Here is an 18787-nt window from a genome sequence, read left to right as displayed (position 1 = left end):
ATATATATATATATATATATAGAGAGAGAGAGGGTTTTTTCCCCTTTTACTTGATTAAACATTTTCCCCCTCAAGTTTAATCATAATTCTTACATGAATTATCAATAAAAAAAACTTGATTTTTAAGCTCAGAGTATCTTTTATTTTAAGAAAAGTAAAACACTTGTCAAAGTTTCAAAGATAAGTAAGTCATTTATAGGTAATGCTGAATGTTCTCAAATTTTGCAGGAGAAAACTAAAACAATTTGTAATCGTGATAAAACTGGAGATTTTACTTTCAGGAAGATAATCGAACTAAAATTTAACGCTTTTTTATTTTCTTTTGCATAATTTCCTGTTTCTTCTGTCACAAAATTACTCTTGTAAATAGTTTCTGGGTTGCCTACACCAAAACTAAAATTTCCTTTTCGGTAATGAATTGATTGAAGGTTCAAACGAAATACAAAAATGTGTATGATATGTGTGTGTCGTTCATAACCCAGATCATCTACTAATCTTCTCCAATTTTATAGTTTTAACTTCGTATGTTCAGATATAATGGGAACATGTTTTTCATTGTGACTTCCAATTTAAAGTTTAAATAAGTCCTATTTTCCACAGTAAAAAAGTATGTATTATATCTTCGAAATTTTACAGCTCCAGTGGCGCCATCACGGTACGACCTCATCTCTTTAAATTCTACAACTATTACGTTTAACTTGGGCAGTTGGGGAGACGGAGGTTGTCCAATACAATACTTTCAGCTTCAATATAGGGTTCAAGGTCAAAGAGAATGGACAGTAATTGGTACGAAGCTCTATCCTGAGCAGCAGATAGTGGCTATCACTGACCTGAAACCTGGAACGTGGTATTCCGTTCTTATGAGTGCTGTTAATAGCGTAAGCGTCGTAGAAGAAGAATACAGGGTAGCGACTCTGACGCTTTCTGGTGGTAAGTTAAAACATTTTTAGACCATTTGTCTATAATTCTATTTCGATGGCATTTGAATCCTTTAATCTAACTGTAATGATACTGAAATGCCTGATATTTTGAACTCCATGAATTGTGTGTCCTAAAGCACAACCCAACATAAAGAAGTTGTGTTTGTTCCCCTAGACACAACCTTCCGTATATAAATTATGTTTGTGTCCTTAAATACAACCTCGCGTAAACAAATTGTTGTTGTGTCCCTAAGTAAAACTCCACGTAAAGTAACTTCAATTTTTTTTCTATTCCTGTCCATACTAAATACAATATAGTCGGCTGGACAGATGTAATGTATTATTTGTTATGTCCGGATAAAACTTGTAGAGGCATACTGATTATTTTGGTCGGGAAAAGAAAAAATCGTTCTGTAACATGTGTATTTAAAGAATTAATAGGAGTTTTTAAAGTTAAGTTTCAAACTAGATTTTTTCTCAGCGCCTTTATTTAATAAGCCAGAAATATCTCATAGTTTGACTACCAAACTACATTTCGCAAAACGACAATGAAAAACTTGTTAGGTAGTCTTTGAAATTATTAGTGCTTTGTGTATTTTATATAACTGTAAGTTTCCTGCCACAGTATAAATATTTTAAAGATATAATTTATTCTCTAAAATATATTTCACTTTATCTGAAATCTTCATATCTTTTCACAGCTACTGTGGTTCCCCCTGGCGATTCTAGTCCAAGGAGCAGGTATCGAAGCCTATATATAATCGTTCCTGTATGCTGTGCTGCTGTTGTTCTAATCGCTATCACCCTAGCCGTTTTCTTTGTTCTTTGTCGTCGTCGAAGTTCAGCATCTTCCAGCGCTTACGATGGTATATTTTTTGTTGATATTATTTACTTGTCATAGATGATTAAATCATTTCACAATGATTTCATCAAGTAAAAACTCTCACATCAACTGCTTTGCACCATCTGAACAGAATCAAATGAATTAGCTTATAGTAAAAAGTATATCATCAATTAAAATTTCCTAATCAAACATGTTGAAGATTCTGATATAACTAGTACAAAATACCCGCACTCAGCTTCGGGTCTCGAAAGCCCCAGTTTTATAATATGCCGATTATGATCCTCTATCATTCCGAGTTGCTGCTATGGATATTCCATGGGGGTTATTTCCCGAATGAATATAGGTATGAATACAGTTTCCAACATGAGACCCTTCAGATTATGAGGGGGGAACCAGGAATACAAAATCCGATGCCAAATTCGGGCTCAAAGACTAAAAACCTACTTTATACCACCGTTATACTTGGGTGAATTCCTTCTTACGCGTTTTAGCCTCCCTTGATAATCTTTACAGTGAGAGCACTACTCAATATAGATAAGAAAATTATTCACGCCGCTCCAAGTTCATCTGTTAACTTTGGTTCTTTTAGCTCCAAAACTATGGGATGGGTTATCTGCACAAAGACACAGACATACATACAAAACTAATAACAGTACCCTAGAAATCTCGAGGGGGACAAGGATACAAAATCTAATACCAGGTTCTGGCTCAGCGGCCCTGAAAGCCAATGATTAGGCAACCCATAATGCCTAGGTGACCTTCCAGGATCATTTGACTTCCATTTGTAACCCTGTGGTGGTAGGGATGAAGAAGGTAAGCCATAATGCCTAGGTGACCTTCCAGGAGCATTTGATTCCATTTGTAACCCTGTGGTGATAGGGATGAAGAAGGTAAGCCATAATGCCTAGGTGACCTTCCAGGATCATTTGACTTCATTTGTAACCCTGTGGTGATAGGGATGAAGAAGGTAAGCCATAATGCCTAGGTGACCTTCCAGGAGCTCCATTTGTAACCCTGTGGTGGTAGGGATGAAGAAGGTAAGCCATACTGATAAAGACATCTGTCGGGCCACCTCGAGTATGTCTGCCAAGTTTGGTCCTGCTAGTTTCATAACTGTGGGAGGAGCAAACTGGACATAAATACATGCAAAGCTAGAAGTTTAATTAATATAATTGGATAATAATTAAGAATAAAATTAATAACTTCTTATTTAACATTTTCAGTGTAATTCCTATAAGAAAGTCTTACCAGTGTCAGTCAATATTCCATTCAAAGAGCCTAATAAAGCTGTTCTGAGTACTATTTGGCTAGCTTCCTTCCTTTTGTTAAGTACTTCAAAATAAGGGGCAGCTATACTAAGGGTCTTTAATCTAGCCGTTTTACCAACGACGTGTGTTTCAAATAGCGTTCAGGTTGAAATTTTCTAATGCAATATAAAAACTAAGGTGTTACCTATAAATTAATAGACTGGTTAATGTTAATTTTCAAGAAGTCCAATTGCTAAAGAAGCACGTGTATGTGATTTAAACTAAAAAATAATTTTGATTATTTTTTAAAATGAGAACAAAACCTTTATTTTCTGCTCTGTTAACAGTTCTCTTCATAAACTAGAAATAGAATATTCGGTACACTGCTATAATATAAAAGTTCTATATACTGAACTAAATTTAAAATAATCTAATTTTCTTTTACAGTGGTCATATTATATAACTTAATATAATACTTTTAAATATTCCATAAAAATTTGAATAGATTTTTATGGCTAACTGTGGTTGAAAGAACTTTAACATGTCAACAAGAAGTTATTCTGGGTAAAATTTAGATTATTTACAGTTATATAGAAAATCGTGATACCTTAATATGTAATTTATGACGAAAAACTCTATAATACAAATTGGACTACTTTTCTGGTGTCAGAAAAAGTGCTTATTTCATACAATTCTTTCAAATGTGTAATTTCATCAAAAGGACGTATTAAGGAATGCACAGTAATGCACAAAAGTTTGATGTAGAATTATTCTTTGCTTATATTATAGCCACTGAAAAATGGCCAGACAGTGAAATATTTTTAATCATTGCCTAGAAATGAAACTTCGAAAATTTCTCTTGTTACAACAATTACAACTTTTTTTCACTGAAACATTATCTGAGTAAAGAAATTTAACAATGTTGTTTGTAAATGCTTTTACAGAAGGTTGGTAATGTTATATTAAAACAATTTTGAAGCAAGTCACGTGATGACAACAGCCGATATAAAGTAGTAGTGGAACGGAACGCATCAGAACTACATTTGACATTGTTTAACAGATCGTAGACAGTGTGATGCTAGAATACTGATCAACTGCAACAAGTTGTACCTTAACTGTAGTAAGTAAAGTGCGGCATCTTATAACAGGCAAGAATCCACGAACACAAAGATCGGTGGGAAAACTCATCCACGCTCCCAAGACAACAGTACGTAACATAACCAAGAAGGATTGAAATAGATAGGGACTTGATAAAAACCCTGTGTGTTATATTAAACCATTTTGAATCCTCACCACATAATTACAGTTCATGTCGCCACGTGCATTTGTGCTCTATATGATGACTGTCCATCTTGGTAAGAGTCCTGCAGCGTAACTTCCATTTCAAAAGAATATGTTATAAGGTTGTCATGTCAAAAGTACATTATTACTTCCTGATTGTTTTCTATAGTCCACCTAGTGTACAACAACGACGGTTTTCCAGCACCAATTTCAATATTTCGATCGCACAGAAGCACAAAGGCACTGAATCTGGCGACTTGACTGATATGTATTTGTATGGTAATAGGATGAATACCCATTTCATTATCAACTATGCAAAAGTTGACGGGATTTATTGTGGAAAGAACTGTTGTTCGTGTGACTTCTATAACTTTTTTTTTCAGACAGAAATGAAATAACAGGTTTTATTGATTGGTATTGCAGAACCCCATGAAGATGAACGTGCAAGAACGTGTGATGGTGATAACATTGGGTATTCAAGGAAAGAAATACAAAAAAATTAGAGAGAAGTTTGAAAGAAAATTTTATAAGCCAGTTCCTACAGACAAGATAATACGCGAATTGTTGAATAAGTTCCAAAGAACGGAATCTGTTAATGATGAATCAAGATCTGGACAACATCCACGTGTCTCAGAGCATACTGTCTAGGAACTGCTGCATCATGTCCAGATAAATAGCCCCTGTAACTGTAGCTTCAGCAAAGAAAAAAGGTCCATAAATCTTAGATTTAGTCAAACCCAACCAGACATTAACTTTAGGAGTATCTCTTTCCCATTGATAGGTGAAATCAATCGGTCTATCATTAGCCTCCATGACACAGTTATGGCGATTAACCTTTCCACACTTATGGAAAGTTGCTTCATCACTAAAAAGAATGTGGTCCATTCAATTTTCATTCTGAATGCGTTCAACGAGATCGGCAAACTTCGCTGTGGATAGTCCTCTTCATGCAAATCATGTAAAACCCGAAGGTGATAACTTTTCTTATGCTTTGTAGACCGCTGAATTGGGCAGCCTGAGTCTTGGTAAAACAGCACGAAATGACATACGTAGTTCTTTCGTGACAACTTTTCGTATTGCATTTAACACCAGTTGGTTGAGGATGGGATATTGAACACCATCGTCTTTGAGAAAGATGGTGTATCTCGTCACTATGCAAACACTGTTCGTGAGTACCTGAATGAACGATTTCCAGATTTGACGTGGAAGAAACAGACCCTGGGCGGCTCGATTGCCAGATCTAACACCCTTGGATTTCTTTGCATGGGGCTTTATCAAATCAAACCTCTATCAAACGAAGGTTAAAGACCTGCAAGACTTAGTACATGCATCGTAACGGCTGTTCACAAAATAACCCCTGAAATGCTCCAGGATGTGTTCAGAAATGCTACAGAAAGATTTGAGTTCTGTAGAGATATTGATGGTGCACATGTAGAACCTTATTCTTAAGTATTTAATAAATGTATACCTTCTATTGTTTTATAATTGACTTTAATACAGTTGCCCATTATTTGTCTGAAATAGATAGACTTTATAAATACCCTATATTTACCCTCTGTATTTATATTTTTATTGTTACGACCATTCTTTTCCAACTGTAAAATTAAGGTGGTCGGAGCTTAGAAGATACCAAGGGTGACATGATTGCAATGCCAGATCTTGAGAAACAGTATGGTGATACTAGTGAGTCAGCTTACTTTCCTTCTCCCTACGCCACTACTCGCGTTCCTGTCTTTTCTCGTGAAATGATGCCACGAGAGGGTGCCCCAGGATCTCGTAGTCTTGTTCGATCTTCCACCAGAGGGCATGAAAACAACTATGACGTTCCACAACCGGTAGAGTTCTTCTTTGTTAATTATTGATTGATGCAATATATAATGTTTAAAGATAAAATAACATACAATCTTCTCTTTGCTGTATAGTGAGTTTGTTCAATAATATAATGCACAGAAACTCTGTCTGAAAATCATAATGTAACTGACGTGATATCATTTGCTTATAAACTGTTCAGTCATTTATTTAGTTATAAAACCAGTATATTGTTATGTATTCTTAATTTGTACAGAAAATAAGTAGTTATGTGTTTACATCAAATAATAAAATATTAATAATTTTTTATCTGCTCAATGTGCTTTATACTGCTATGACATTGTAGTTGTTATTCAAACAGCGATATCTCTTGAAAAGCCAACTGTGTACCTTTGTGCTTAACAAAGACCATCCAATGAACCTAAAAAAAAGAAGCTATTAATCCTGTTTAAATTGTTCCCTTTTTTAATTGGAATGCAAATTAATTTTTGAAGATAAAAGTAAATACTTTCTCTGACTTCTCAACATTTACATAAATTCATTTTATTGAATAGTAGCAGTTTGTTCCAGTGAAACTTAGGAGAAATGTAGAAAATTTAACAAGTAAATTCCGTTTTTACTAACATTATACTGGCTTGAGCATATTTTCCTATTTACTCATATCCAAACAACAGGTGACTCTAACTTTAATGCTCAAAATGCTTTGTTTTTGGGATTCTAACACTTAGGTTGAAAAACAGTAATAATTCAAACACATTATTAGAATTGGCACCTATAAGTACTGAAAAGTCACGTAAGTATGTTTCTATGGGCAAAAGATGTTATCATTACCAAGGATAGTGTTACTTTAGACAGACAATGTTCTATGGGACACCTGCTGTTTTGCTTTCACAAGTTAACTATTATAACATATATCAGTTTTTCTTATCATTAGTTGAATGAAGGAATAATTTACTTTATATGCTTTTAACATCCTGAAAAGGACGCTTATTCAACCCTCTGTATGATTTCATTTTGTCACAACTAAATATAATAAGTGAACGACTTACTGTTTAACTTTACTATTGTTTAAAATAGCAACACTTACCACTCACACCATGTTCCATACTTATAACTTTGAGACTGCTTGGTGTCAAGACAATTGGTTGTTAGGAAATACAAAGGCCGTCACATGGTCACACAGACAATGATGTCAAGATAGTTGTTTGTTAGGACATACAAAGGTTCTCACGCAGAAATGTATTACTGATGACGATATTAGGAAGTTTGATCTTGTGTTTGCTTAAACAAAGTAACATTTTCATTTATACAAACTAGAAATTCTATTTCCATATCTTTTAAATCTTTATTTAAACTTATTAGTTTTACAAATGTGCAAATTCACGTAATCGTAAAAGGACCATTAATTATAAATCAAGTGATTATTTCAAAGATTTTGAAACAATGTTTCATTAACATGAATTATACAATTTAGTTTTCTTATATAACTCAAATTTTTATCATAGCTCAGTATGCTATCATGCATACTTAAAACTTCAGGTAGTTAATATTGAAAATAAATGGTTGAAACTCTACATAATCATATGTTTTCTACATAAATTTAATGCTCACCATACCTTAACCAGAGTTTTTGTATGTCACAGAATTTAAACGTCGGTAAATATAGTTTTTCACTTTACATAGTGATACAAAACACTAATTATGTATTCATGATATTTGATAATTAGTTAGCATACAGTTCTTGTATATTTTCTATAATTAGACTTCATAAACTGATTATTCACGTTTCTAAATACCGTTGTCACTCATACCGAAATATTTTAGCTTATAAAATACATGACTAACTTTCATACAATTTTTTGTACATTATGTTCATATTACTATTTCAGTTTGAGTATATATATTTTTCATTTGTGTAACAATGTGTGAAACAAACTAAATTAACATGAGACATCGTACTAAAGACTGTTTGTTTGTTATTAAGCACAAAGCTACACAATGGGCTATCTGTGCTCTGCCCACCACGTGTATCGAACCCAGATTCTAGGGTTGTAAGTCCGCAGACATACCACTGTGCCACTGGGGGCTACTAAAGACATGTCACTATATAAACGAATAGATGATTCAATGCAAACTAATCATGTAATATTTCAGTTAGTAGGCTCACAAAAATTAGTTTATCAACTATTTCAAAGCAGATATTTCCTCTTATAGGTTTGAAACTTTTATGGTAATATAACTTATATCTTCACTTAAAAATTATATAAATCAGCGTTCTGTGATTTTTATATATAAAAATAACTTTTAATCATAGCCTAATGTACTTGCTACTTTATTATATCTAAGTAAAATCTCAGCTTAAGTATAATACATATTGAAACATTTGTTAACAAAACTTTAAGGTACACAAATATACTATTTATGAAAACATCTTATTTTATAAAGTACTGACCTATATATATATATATCTAGCTTAGTCTTTTAAGATAAATTACACCTCACGAATATCAGTTTCTAATGATAAGTGCAATCATAGTTTTCTCTTTCTCAGGATGTGATGGTTCCGAAAAGAATCTTTACATTTCATTCATTTAAACAAAATCGTTTTCTTCAGAAGAAAAATGGCCTTCTTCTTCATTACCTTTAGTACAAATACTCATTTGAAATATGTTATGTTCATTTTGTGTAATACCAATGGCCCAGTGATATAGTAATTGGGGAACATTTATATGTTCAATCATATGACTCCATAAATAAAACAAGTCTTTTTAGCAAAATGAAATCATACATACAGGGTTAAATAAGTGTCCTTTTCAGGACAATAAAAGTATCTAAAGTAAATTATTCATTACAATGACTACCTCATTCAAGAATGTATAATAAAAACTAATATATATATATATAGTTGACTTGTGAAAGCAAAACGGCAGGTGTCCTACAGAACATTGTTTGCCTAAAGTAACACTATCCTTAGTAATGATAACATCTTTTTCCAATAGGAACAATATTGTAAAAAGTATGTAGATGAAAGGACATATTTTGTCAAGAGAAATAAAAATCATAGTTATATGGATAGCATAAAGACAAACTAGTGCAAGTGAATGATATTTAAACAGCTGTCCTCTTCAGGACAATATTGGTAAAAGGTATGCTTAAATATAGAAATTAAAATTATAATCAGTTTGTTAAAACAAAATGGGTTGTCTTGTTCAGTATGAATAAAAAACGTTAGGTATGATAAAACTTTTCGGTAGTAAGTTATGTGTTTAAGTAACACTATCATCCTATAGAAACACAACTAAATGATAAATAAGATGATACATATTGAAATCTGCATGCTGTCCCACAGAAGTATAGAAACACTTTTGTAAAACATATGCAATTCAGTGTAAGTTTAAATTTGTATGCAGTCTTATTAAAACAGTATCAGCCTTTCTCTTATAGAACCTTAGTAATACAATCCACCTATACAAACACTATCTTTAGTAACACAATGCACCTATAGAAACACAGTACACCTTTGTAAAACATATACACACAAACACTATCCTTAGTAACATTGTCCACCTTTAGAAATGTATACACAAAAACTACTCTTAGTAACATTGTCTACCTTTGTAAAATGTATTTAATGTTTTACTTATAAAGCAAAACTGAAAAATCATTGTTATGCATTGTAAGACCATTCACCTAAAGAAACACATCCGCCTTTGTAAAATGTATGTAATAAATACATAAACATATGTTAAAATCTGTATGCAATCATGCAGGACTATCTGTCTTTCCAAAACATACATAATCTATCCAATAATGCTTATAGAAACATTAGTAACAACATCCCCCTATAGTAATAGTATCCCAGAACTTTGGTAACATCGTCTGCCTATAGTAACAACATCTGCCTATACACCTTACTAACACAATCTGCCTATCATAACAGGCCACTATATCACCTCTCACTAAGTTTGTTGCACCTTGTGGTTCCACTTCGTGGAACTAGGACATCACACCTACCACAGATTTCTCTGTATTCAACCTGTCATAGTAACGCACCCTCTGGTGACATTTCATGGAACTATGACGTCATCATCGCTGATATCTATGACATTATTGTTTCTACTTCTTTCCCCATTGCCTGGGGTTGACCCATATGTGGCGCCCTTTTGCGGCGTGACGCGCAACAGCTGCCTCAACTACTCACATAAAATAAATTTTTGATAACCTCACATATTTCAGCATATATAACTCTTTTACCTATTTTTTATATATTTTTTAGAGGAGAACTAAATGCAAAGCTTTACTTGATCAAACCTCAGAACCCAGAGGAGGAAGTGACGTTAGTTCAGATTGTGGTAAGTCCTTCAGATTTGTGACATTGTGATAATTACATAGCTCGGATTATCCTAATTTGCAGTTGTGAAGGAGAGAAAGAATTCTGTTTTGTCTGTATTTAATTGTAAATTTGGTCTGTGGTGTTGGTGGAGCAGGTATGAACGTTAAAGTTGAAAACTGCTATAAAGAGTGTATATATCCCCACCGTAGACATTTAACATATGAATAATGGGTACTAAAACAAAGTCTGTTGAAAGTACAGATGCAGAATTAAACTCTTAAGGTGACGAAGCGAGAAAGCTTATAGAACATCACTTTAGTCTACAGATTCTTCTTATTTCTCACAATCTTCATTGTCAGCCCATTAAAGATTTTAAACGAGAGTTTAATCAGATTCGTTTAATCAGAACTAATAGGAGTTAAAAACATCTGTAATTTTCTTTTTCAAAATTTCTTTTATTTTTAGGGAACTATACATAAAAAGGCAGAAATTTAAATATGTGGTCATTGGTATGAGACTTGTCTTTTGATAAAGACTTTCGAGGTTCATTTCATGTTTACTTATGTATTCTAACAGGAGTATCAAAAGAGGGGTCACTTCCATTTATTATAATAATTTTGCACGTTTGTATTTCAAAAAAAAATTCCATGTCACAGAGATGAAATTACATTTATAAAAAATTAGAATATTACAACTATGAAAAATGTAAAACGAAATGCAATTCCACGAAACAAGATAAGATTCTTTCAAACTCAGAAGCTGAAAATTCGACATATCATCAGTGACATTTTAAAAAATATTACCATCTTCTCATAACATTACATTATACATAAAACATAAAACTACGAAGGGATCATTCATCAAGATACTAGAATACCTTAGAATACAAGACTGTTATAAGTTTTGTATGTGCTAATGAAAATATTGTTAAAATACACTTACACGTCCAAAATATTACAGTTTGCATTAAAACAAATGAAACAAATGATAAAGCAGAGCTTAGCACTTTTTGTGCACTGGTTCCACTTAGTAATCCTACACGTAAAAAAAACGACTACAAGTGGTGTGATAGATTAACAATATCTGATAAAGATATTATGACTATGAGACACATACGTATTTGAAGTATGTTAATTTTGAAATGCACTATTCTGTTTCTGCCCATTTTAAAAATACTCAATATATCTAAATATGTTTAGTAATTATAATTCGAATTAAATTCTATTTGGTTTGTCTCCGTGAAGCACAAACCTGCATAACTGGTTATATGTGCTGCACCTACCATGACTACGGAAATCCAGTTTTTAGCGTTATAAGTCACTGAGCCACTGAAAAACACATTTTGTAGATAACCTAATAATGACTTTTATACTTCAGCATTATAGTTTTTTTTTCTGCATCGCTTGTAGATATCTTAATTATGGAAATTATTATGTAGTTTAAACCATTTTGTTTTCCTTGTAATAAGTTGAAGTGCATTAGCAATGTTTTATGTATTGGTCAATAGAGAGCGTCACCGATCGTCTTGACGGCTACGAGCAACCACGAAAATCCTTCAGACCCAAAAGCCAGGATCACTGTATATATCCCAACAGTTCTTTTAAAGAATCAACACCAAGTTACGGAGTAAGGTAACGAAATAATTATGTTAATAGTCTTCATATTTCGTGTGAATTACTTGTACCAAAAGTAACTGTCACTTAAATGCTAGCTACTTAACACGTTAGCTGCCATGTGCCCCACCGGTGGGTAACAACCGACTTTTAGTTATAGACCGCGTGACACACCAGTGGGTCACACAGTTATATTTCAAAGCCAAATTGCTCTTGTAGCATATGAGTTTGTATAATTTATTATGCAGCAGTGAACGTGTTAATATGTTTGTTTTTAACTGTATAAATGTGTTTGATAAATACATCGCGTTTATTAAAAATAAACTAACTTCACAGAGACATAATACTTTCCTTGTGACACATCATTTATTATATGCATTATTCAAGGTTTACAAAATTGTGAACTGAAAGTTGTTAAAATAGAAAATAGTTTTCATATCGACTGCGTTTTAAATGTTTTATTAGATATAGTTTACATTTTACGGATGTGTTATATGATCTACCTGAAGAAACAACGGATATATTTTGTAGGAGTGATTACATCCATGACTTCATATATAGTCCTATACATCTAGCATCATCATCAGTAGTTCATGACGGTCTGGAACCCTCGGACACGGAATGTGATAGAGACTTAACCGACAACAAGGGATTAGGTAAATATTCATTCGTACAAGCTTTCTAGACTATTTTAAAACTAGAAGCTAAGAATATTATTAAATCAATATATATCACATATTTTCAAAGCTTTATCCAAGTAAAAAAACAGGTAATTGTTTCGTATAAGGAATATTTTAGTTTTAATATAATCAAATAAATACACAGTAATTACTTGTTTCTTTCAACTCTGTAGTTGATGTAAAACATTTTTGTTTGTTCTGACTTAAGTGGTCTGTTTTAGTTGGTATCAAGTGTGGCCAAATGGTTAGCGTCTCGGGCTACGGATCGTACGCTCTGGATGTCGAGACGTTATGCTGCTGAATACACTCTGGAACTTTCAGCTGTTGACACTTTATAAAAGTGACAGTCAGTCCTATTATTTAGTTCAACTAGCTGGACAAAATCCTTGCAGTAGCGAGTGCTACTGCCTAGCTGTTTTTCCTCTGACCACTAGTCCGAAATGAGGGACAACTGTATCTAAATTCTAGAGGCCTCTGACAACGGCCAGCTAGCAAATATGGTACTGTTCAGGTTCAAAATTCCAACTACAATCATGTCTCAGTTCATTAAATTACCCAACTCTTGTAATGATATATTAATGGATATTGATGTGTTGGTAGAGAACATGGAACGATAATATTTACTGTCTGACCGAGTTCTAATGCATCACAAAAATCTGTCAGTTCCGCTTCCACAGTGGCATATTGAGTCAAGTCAGGCTAACTACTAAAAATGATCGTTATATAGTAGTTACTTAGTTGGCAAGGAAACACATATTTATAGCAATATTACTTAATGATATCTATAAAATATTCCAGTCTAATAGTAGAGCATAACATCAATTACATGTCCTAAGTACCTTAATTCACTGCAGCTTACTTATCGGGAAAATTATTGTTAACTGACGACGGAATCAATATATTTTTTGCTATGCAAGTATAGTAAACTATACTTGAGCGTCTTATTGTTATTTGCATTTTTTGAAGTGTTATATCATGGTTGATGTTCGGATAGTTTTACCATTACGCACAAGATAATGACTTGTGTTTTCAGAAGGGGTTGATTATTGCTTCTAAACATATCTGGGAGCTTTCTTTCTAGCGAAGAAATTTGCTGTGTGACACAGATAATATAGTTAATCAGTCAGTCTTAAGTTCAGTTGCTTAACTGCTTCGCAAAAGAAACAACTATTACTGTGAGGTATACTAAGCATCATTAATCAAAGAAAAGAAAAGATGGTTAACATAATACGCCATAGTGAAAGCACGAAATAAGCGAGAGAGGTTAAGTTTGGTGGACACTGCTTTGTGGGTCCTACTTCTAGAAATACCTTTCAAACTAAAATATATCTTATAGTTTTCTACTTATATATTGTGCTTTGGTGTTATTTGTTATCCTGTTCCTGCGACATATTTATTTATTTTTCTATGGGGAAAGGCTTTATTCCTTAAATCAATATAATTTTACTTAATTGTATCTCCTGTTCTTTATACGTGCTTGATTACTCTTAAACGAATTTGAAATATTGTTAGGACTATATGAGGTTCTTGAAGTGATTGTTTGTTTGTAGTTAAGCACAAAGTATAAAATGGAATATCTATGCTATGCCCACCGCGTTAAATAACTTTAGTTTCTTTTGAATTTCACATAAAGCTACAATAGTAGGATTGACAGTCACATTATAACGCCCCCACTGCTGAAAGGGCAAGCATGTTCGGTGATAGGGATTCGTATCTGCAACGTTCAGGATGCGAGTCCAGCATCTTAGCCATCAGGCCATGCTAGGCCACATAAATAAGATGTGGTTGCAAGAAATGAAGTTGGGAAATACTGGGGGAAAGAGTGATCATTGCATAAATTGGTTTGATTTTTTTTAGGTTTAGATAAAAAGAAATTAAACAGTCATTCCTAATTTAAAAAAAAAATCTGAGGCCATGAGACAATGTATTTCATTAACGGACTTGAAAAATTAGTTAAAAGTTAAGTTGTCAGGTATTTTTATTGTTTTTTTACACAAAGTGGTTTTAATTCAAGATATGCATGTTCCTAAAAAGAAAAACGTGTAATAGGGAAGATCAAACCTAAATGGCTTACTAAAGCCATGAGTGAAAAAAAAAATCAATGATAAGTATCACATGAGGTTTAAATTGATAGATAAAATGGAGGATTTACAAAACTATATAAGATATGGGAATTTGGATAAAATGAATTTAGGAAGTCCTAAATTGGCTGTGAGAAACATCCTGCTAGCAATATTTTAATAGCATGGATTTTTTTAATTCTATGAGATGGCCGAGGTTTTAAATGTTATCTCCTTTTCCTTAAAAAAAAGGAGAGGATTTTAGCAATACTCTTGGCTTTAAGCATTCTACAACAAACAGTTGGATCGGCCTGAATCTTACAGATGTTAATCCCTTGATTGTAAAAATAAAGATTAAAAATAGATAACTCACCAGCTTTTCTCAGGGTTTTACAGGAGGCCATAAAATGCGAACATATATTTCTCTTTCATTCTGGTTAAGTTTGAGGAATGAAGACTGCTAATGTTACACCTTCTATTTTTTAACGGGTTGATACGAATGTCCCTGGAATTTATAGATCAGTTAGTGTTATTTGTACTGTAACAAAATTTCTAAAGACTGATAAAAGAACCTTTATGAAATCATGTAGTACCATATGATATGGTAAAAGAAAACCAAAATGGCTTCACTAAAGAGAAATCTTCCCATACTAATCTGTTAACTGTTTTTTCGAGGATGTTACGTGTTATCTGTATGATGGAAAGGGCACTACTTGGGTAGTACTTAGCTTTTGAAAACTATTTTGAGAAATGCCACACAAATTGATAGCTGTGGAACACATTGGTGGGGGTTAAAGGTAAGTAAATTGTAGAATAATTGAATGAGAAAAAACAAAACATTATTACCAGAGTCCTGTCAAACTAGTGGACTGTTTCAGGGTTTGTGAAAAGGCCGTTCTTATTTCATTATTTGTAGCTGTATTGAGAATATTGAAGTACCACAGAATGACTTGGATTAATTGGTAAGTTAGAAAAATATTTGGAAAATGACCTTTAATTGTAGTAAATGTAAAATAATGCAAGGTGATATTATATTATTAAGTAATGATGAAGCGACATCTTTAATCTTTGTAGAGTATGCAAGAAAATAGACTTTATAAAAACACCAAAAGTGAGTTCGTTAGATTTGGTCAATGAACCATTCAGTCAACTAGTGAATCTGTTACTCTGTTATCAATCAATTACTGAGTATGTCAGTCACCCAGTTTTAAGTTGTGTCACAGACACAAGTGGAAATTTTGTAAATAGGTAATTAAGTTTTATTTATGAGTAAGGCGTACCATTAGCTTTCGAATTTATGTCGAAACGTAGCCTACAGAACGTTAAAGTCGAAGAAATAAATAACTTGATTTAAATAAATGGACTTTACTTGGCAATCTTTTTACCGGATATGCAGAAAGAACATACCCAACGACAGACCACGCTACAATATTATTTTCTCTTGAGAAAAGAACAGTAAGAGGTGATTTTAAATTTGATTTAAATAAGATTTGAAGACGGGTTGAATGGGTAGTGAAAGAAACTTTATTGCAAATGTACAACGTTTCGACGAGCTTATGTTATCAAGTACCTTATTATGACATAAGCTTATTGAAACGTTGTGCATTTGTAATAAAGTTTTTTTCACTACCCATTCAACTCGTCCTCAAATCTTATTTAGTAAGACATTATCTTACTGAAGTTTACAAAATTATTCGTGGATCGATATGATAAAGGCTTCTGATTTCTTTGAGCAATAATTTGAAGACAATAGGCACAAATGATTTGGAAAATACAGCTAAGACAGTTTTCTTTTGTTTTATAATAGGGTGATTGACTTATTGACTTATGGAATGAGTTGGCGTCGGCTGTAGTAGACGCCGGCACTTGATAACAGGTTAAAAGGGAATCGATATAGGGTGATTGACTTATGGAATGAGTTGCCGTCGGCTGTAGTAGACGCCGGCACTTGATAACAGGTTAAAAGGGAATCGATATTTCCCGAAAAATAAAGGGTGGGTTTAAATTTGTACTTTTTTTTAAGTGTGGATATGCAGGGACAGACTTATAGAGGTAAGTAGTCTATTGTTATATGTGTGTTGCGCTATATATAAATCGATGGGGCGTTACAGAAAGCCTTTTGTTCAACTCCAGAACTCATCAGCTAAACTAAGCCTGTGACGATCTTAAAGTAATTTAAAATGCTTTTTTTGTGTGATAAAGCTTAGTGTTTATATGTTGAGAACGTTATCTGTCAAGGTGTTACTGCATTTTATGCCTAAGTAATACGATAAAACATCTGAAGCGTAATTCGATTGTTCCACACTTTTTAAACCTAAAAAGTATAGTTTGATCTCCATGAATAATGTGTACACGAGTATTTTAAAACCCTGACTATATAAAATAAAAAGAACTGATTATTCAACTCAAAGAAATCTTGATTACATTAAACAAGTGTGTTAATTTTCGATATCGTCTCAAGTGATTATTCTATTTAGCTTTTATTCTAATTGCGTTTGAGCTTTATTTGCAGTGTTTGCTATTATTCGAAGACTGTGCATAAATTTATATAATCATTACATTTTTTAGTTCTTAGTATTTTCAATTAGATTTAATTATATTAATATAGAACTTGTCTCGATTTTTTTGTTTTTTTTTTGCATTCTTCCATAGTGGTGAAACAAAAAGCCGGCTCTCAAAGTTCTCCCCATCAGAAAGTGCTTTTCTGTAGATGACAGCATACAAAATGTTTGTCTCATCAGTTCCATCTAAATTTTAAGGTTTATTTGATAAATGTATATTAATGTTCTGTGATAATATTATTAATATTATGATAGATTACATTTAATGTAACTTAAAAAGTTTTTGTTTTTCTCTACTTGTATTATGACTATACAATAACCATAATAAAACTTGTTATAAGTTTATAACATGTTCTAAATGTTTCCATATGTTATATAACAAAAAGAGTTGACTACAAGTCTTGAAAATCTGTCTAGTTAAAAATTAATTAAAATGTCCAGGAGATCTCAATAATCTTCTTTCTTCAAAATCTACAACGATTTATTATCTTAGTTGTAATTTCGGATGTGTAGTTTGTTTTTTTTATTCTGAAATAATTTCAAAACCAAATGTTTATTTAGATCTAGTCTCCTCATTTGTTATTTGCGCAATCGTATTTTCAAACTATTAAAAGTAAAATTCACAAACTTTATTACAGATATAATCTAAATACAGTAGCTAATTTCTGATTTCACTAATCTTGCGAATATTCTGGACATTTCTCCAAGCAGACCAATCATATTCGTCAATATTATTCAGGGCTATTTAAAAATTGTTGTATTGCATTTGTTGCATCCAAAATGGTTTATATTTATGTATCTAAAGGACATCACTTTATAAATCGTATTGTTATCGTCAGCAGCACCGTTTTTCAGATTATGTTTATATTACTTTTGTATGTGATGATAATAAAATTTTTTTTTTTTTGCTTTAAGGAAACACAAGTACAAAAATTCTCTTTCATCATTTATTTTCCTAGAACGATTTAAACAAACAAAAAACAGTGATTAAAAGTAAAAATGTTTAAACACTGAAATTAAATATTGCGCGAAACTTTTAAGCCTAATGTATTAACTGCTGTAAATACGTCACTACTGACTATCACTGAGATACTAATTAATGAACTTCCGATCAGAGCAAGCTACCTTCTCAGACCAACAATGAAAATCAGCCTGGCAATGAGTATAACTGATTAAATATTTTTTTTTATACTTATAAGGATTAAAGTGCATTGTTTCATCAGCACTCACGTCATTAACGATATTTTCGGCCAATTATATTTCACGAGATCTGACTAGCTTAGGAGGTTTAGATTAGCTGTAAACCAATAAACTAACCTACCAATACAAAATAATCCCTATAATACAAATATAACAATAAAAACAGACACACTAAACATTTTAACCCATACGATTAATGAAAGTTACACTGTTTGTTTGTAATTAAGCACAAAGCTACA

General features: G+C 32.5%; 1 protein-coding gene across 1 annotated transcript in view; it reads left to right on the top strand.

Annotated features, from left to right (window-relative positions):
* LOC106469096 (Down syndrome cell adhesion molecule-like protein Dscam2) overlaps positions 1-18262 on the top strand; it is a 122626-nt gene extending 104364 nt beyond the window's left edge. Inside the window, exons 19-25 of the mRNA XM_022397510.1 lie at positions 637-930; positions 1622-1786; positions 5901-6127; positions 10378-10453; positions 11942-12065; positions 12579-12703; positions 17440-18262. Of these exons, the coding sequence (XP_022253218.1) occupies positions 637-930; positions 1622-1786; positions 5901-6127; positions 10378-10453; positions 11942-12065; positions 12579-12703; positions 17440-17501 (1073 nt within the window). The 3' untranslated portion in view covers positions 17502-18262. The remainder of the gene's footprint in view (positions 1-636; positions 931-1621; positions 1787-5900; positions 6128-10377; positions 10454-11941; positions 12066-12578; positions 12704-17439) is intronic.
* Positions 18263-18787: the final 525 nt, after the last annotated feature.

This window comes from Limulus polyphemus, unplaced genomic scaffold (assembly GCF_000517525.1).
Source record: "Limulus polyphemus unplaced genomic scaffold, Limulus_polyphemus-2.1.2 Scaffold3299, whole genome shotgun sequence".
NCBI lineage: Eukaryota > Metazoa > Arthropoda > Merostomata > Xiphosura > Limulidae > Limulus > Limulus polyphemus.
This window is presented reverse-complemented; position numbering and strand designations above follow the sequence as displayed.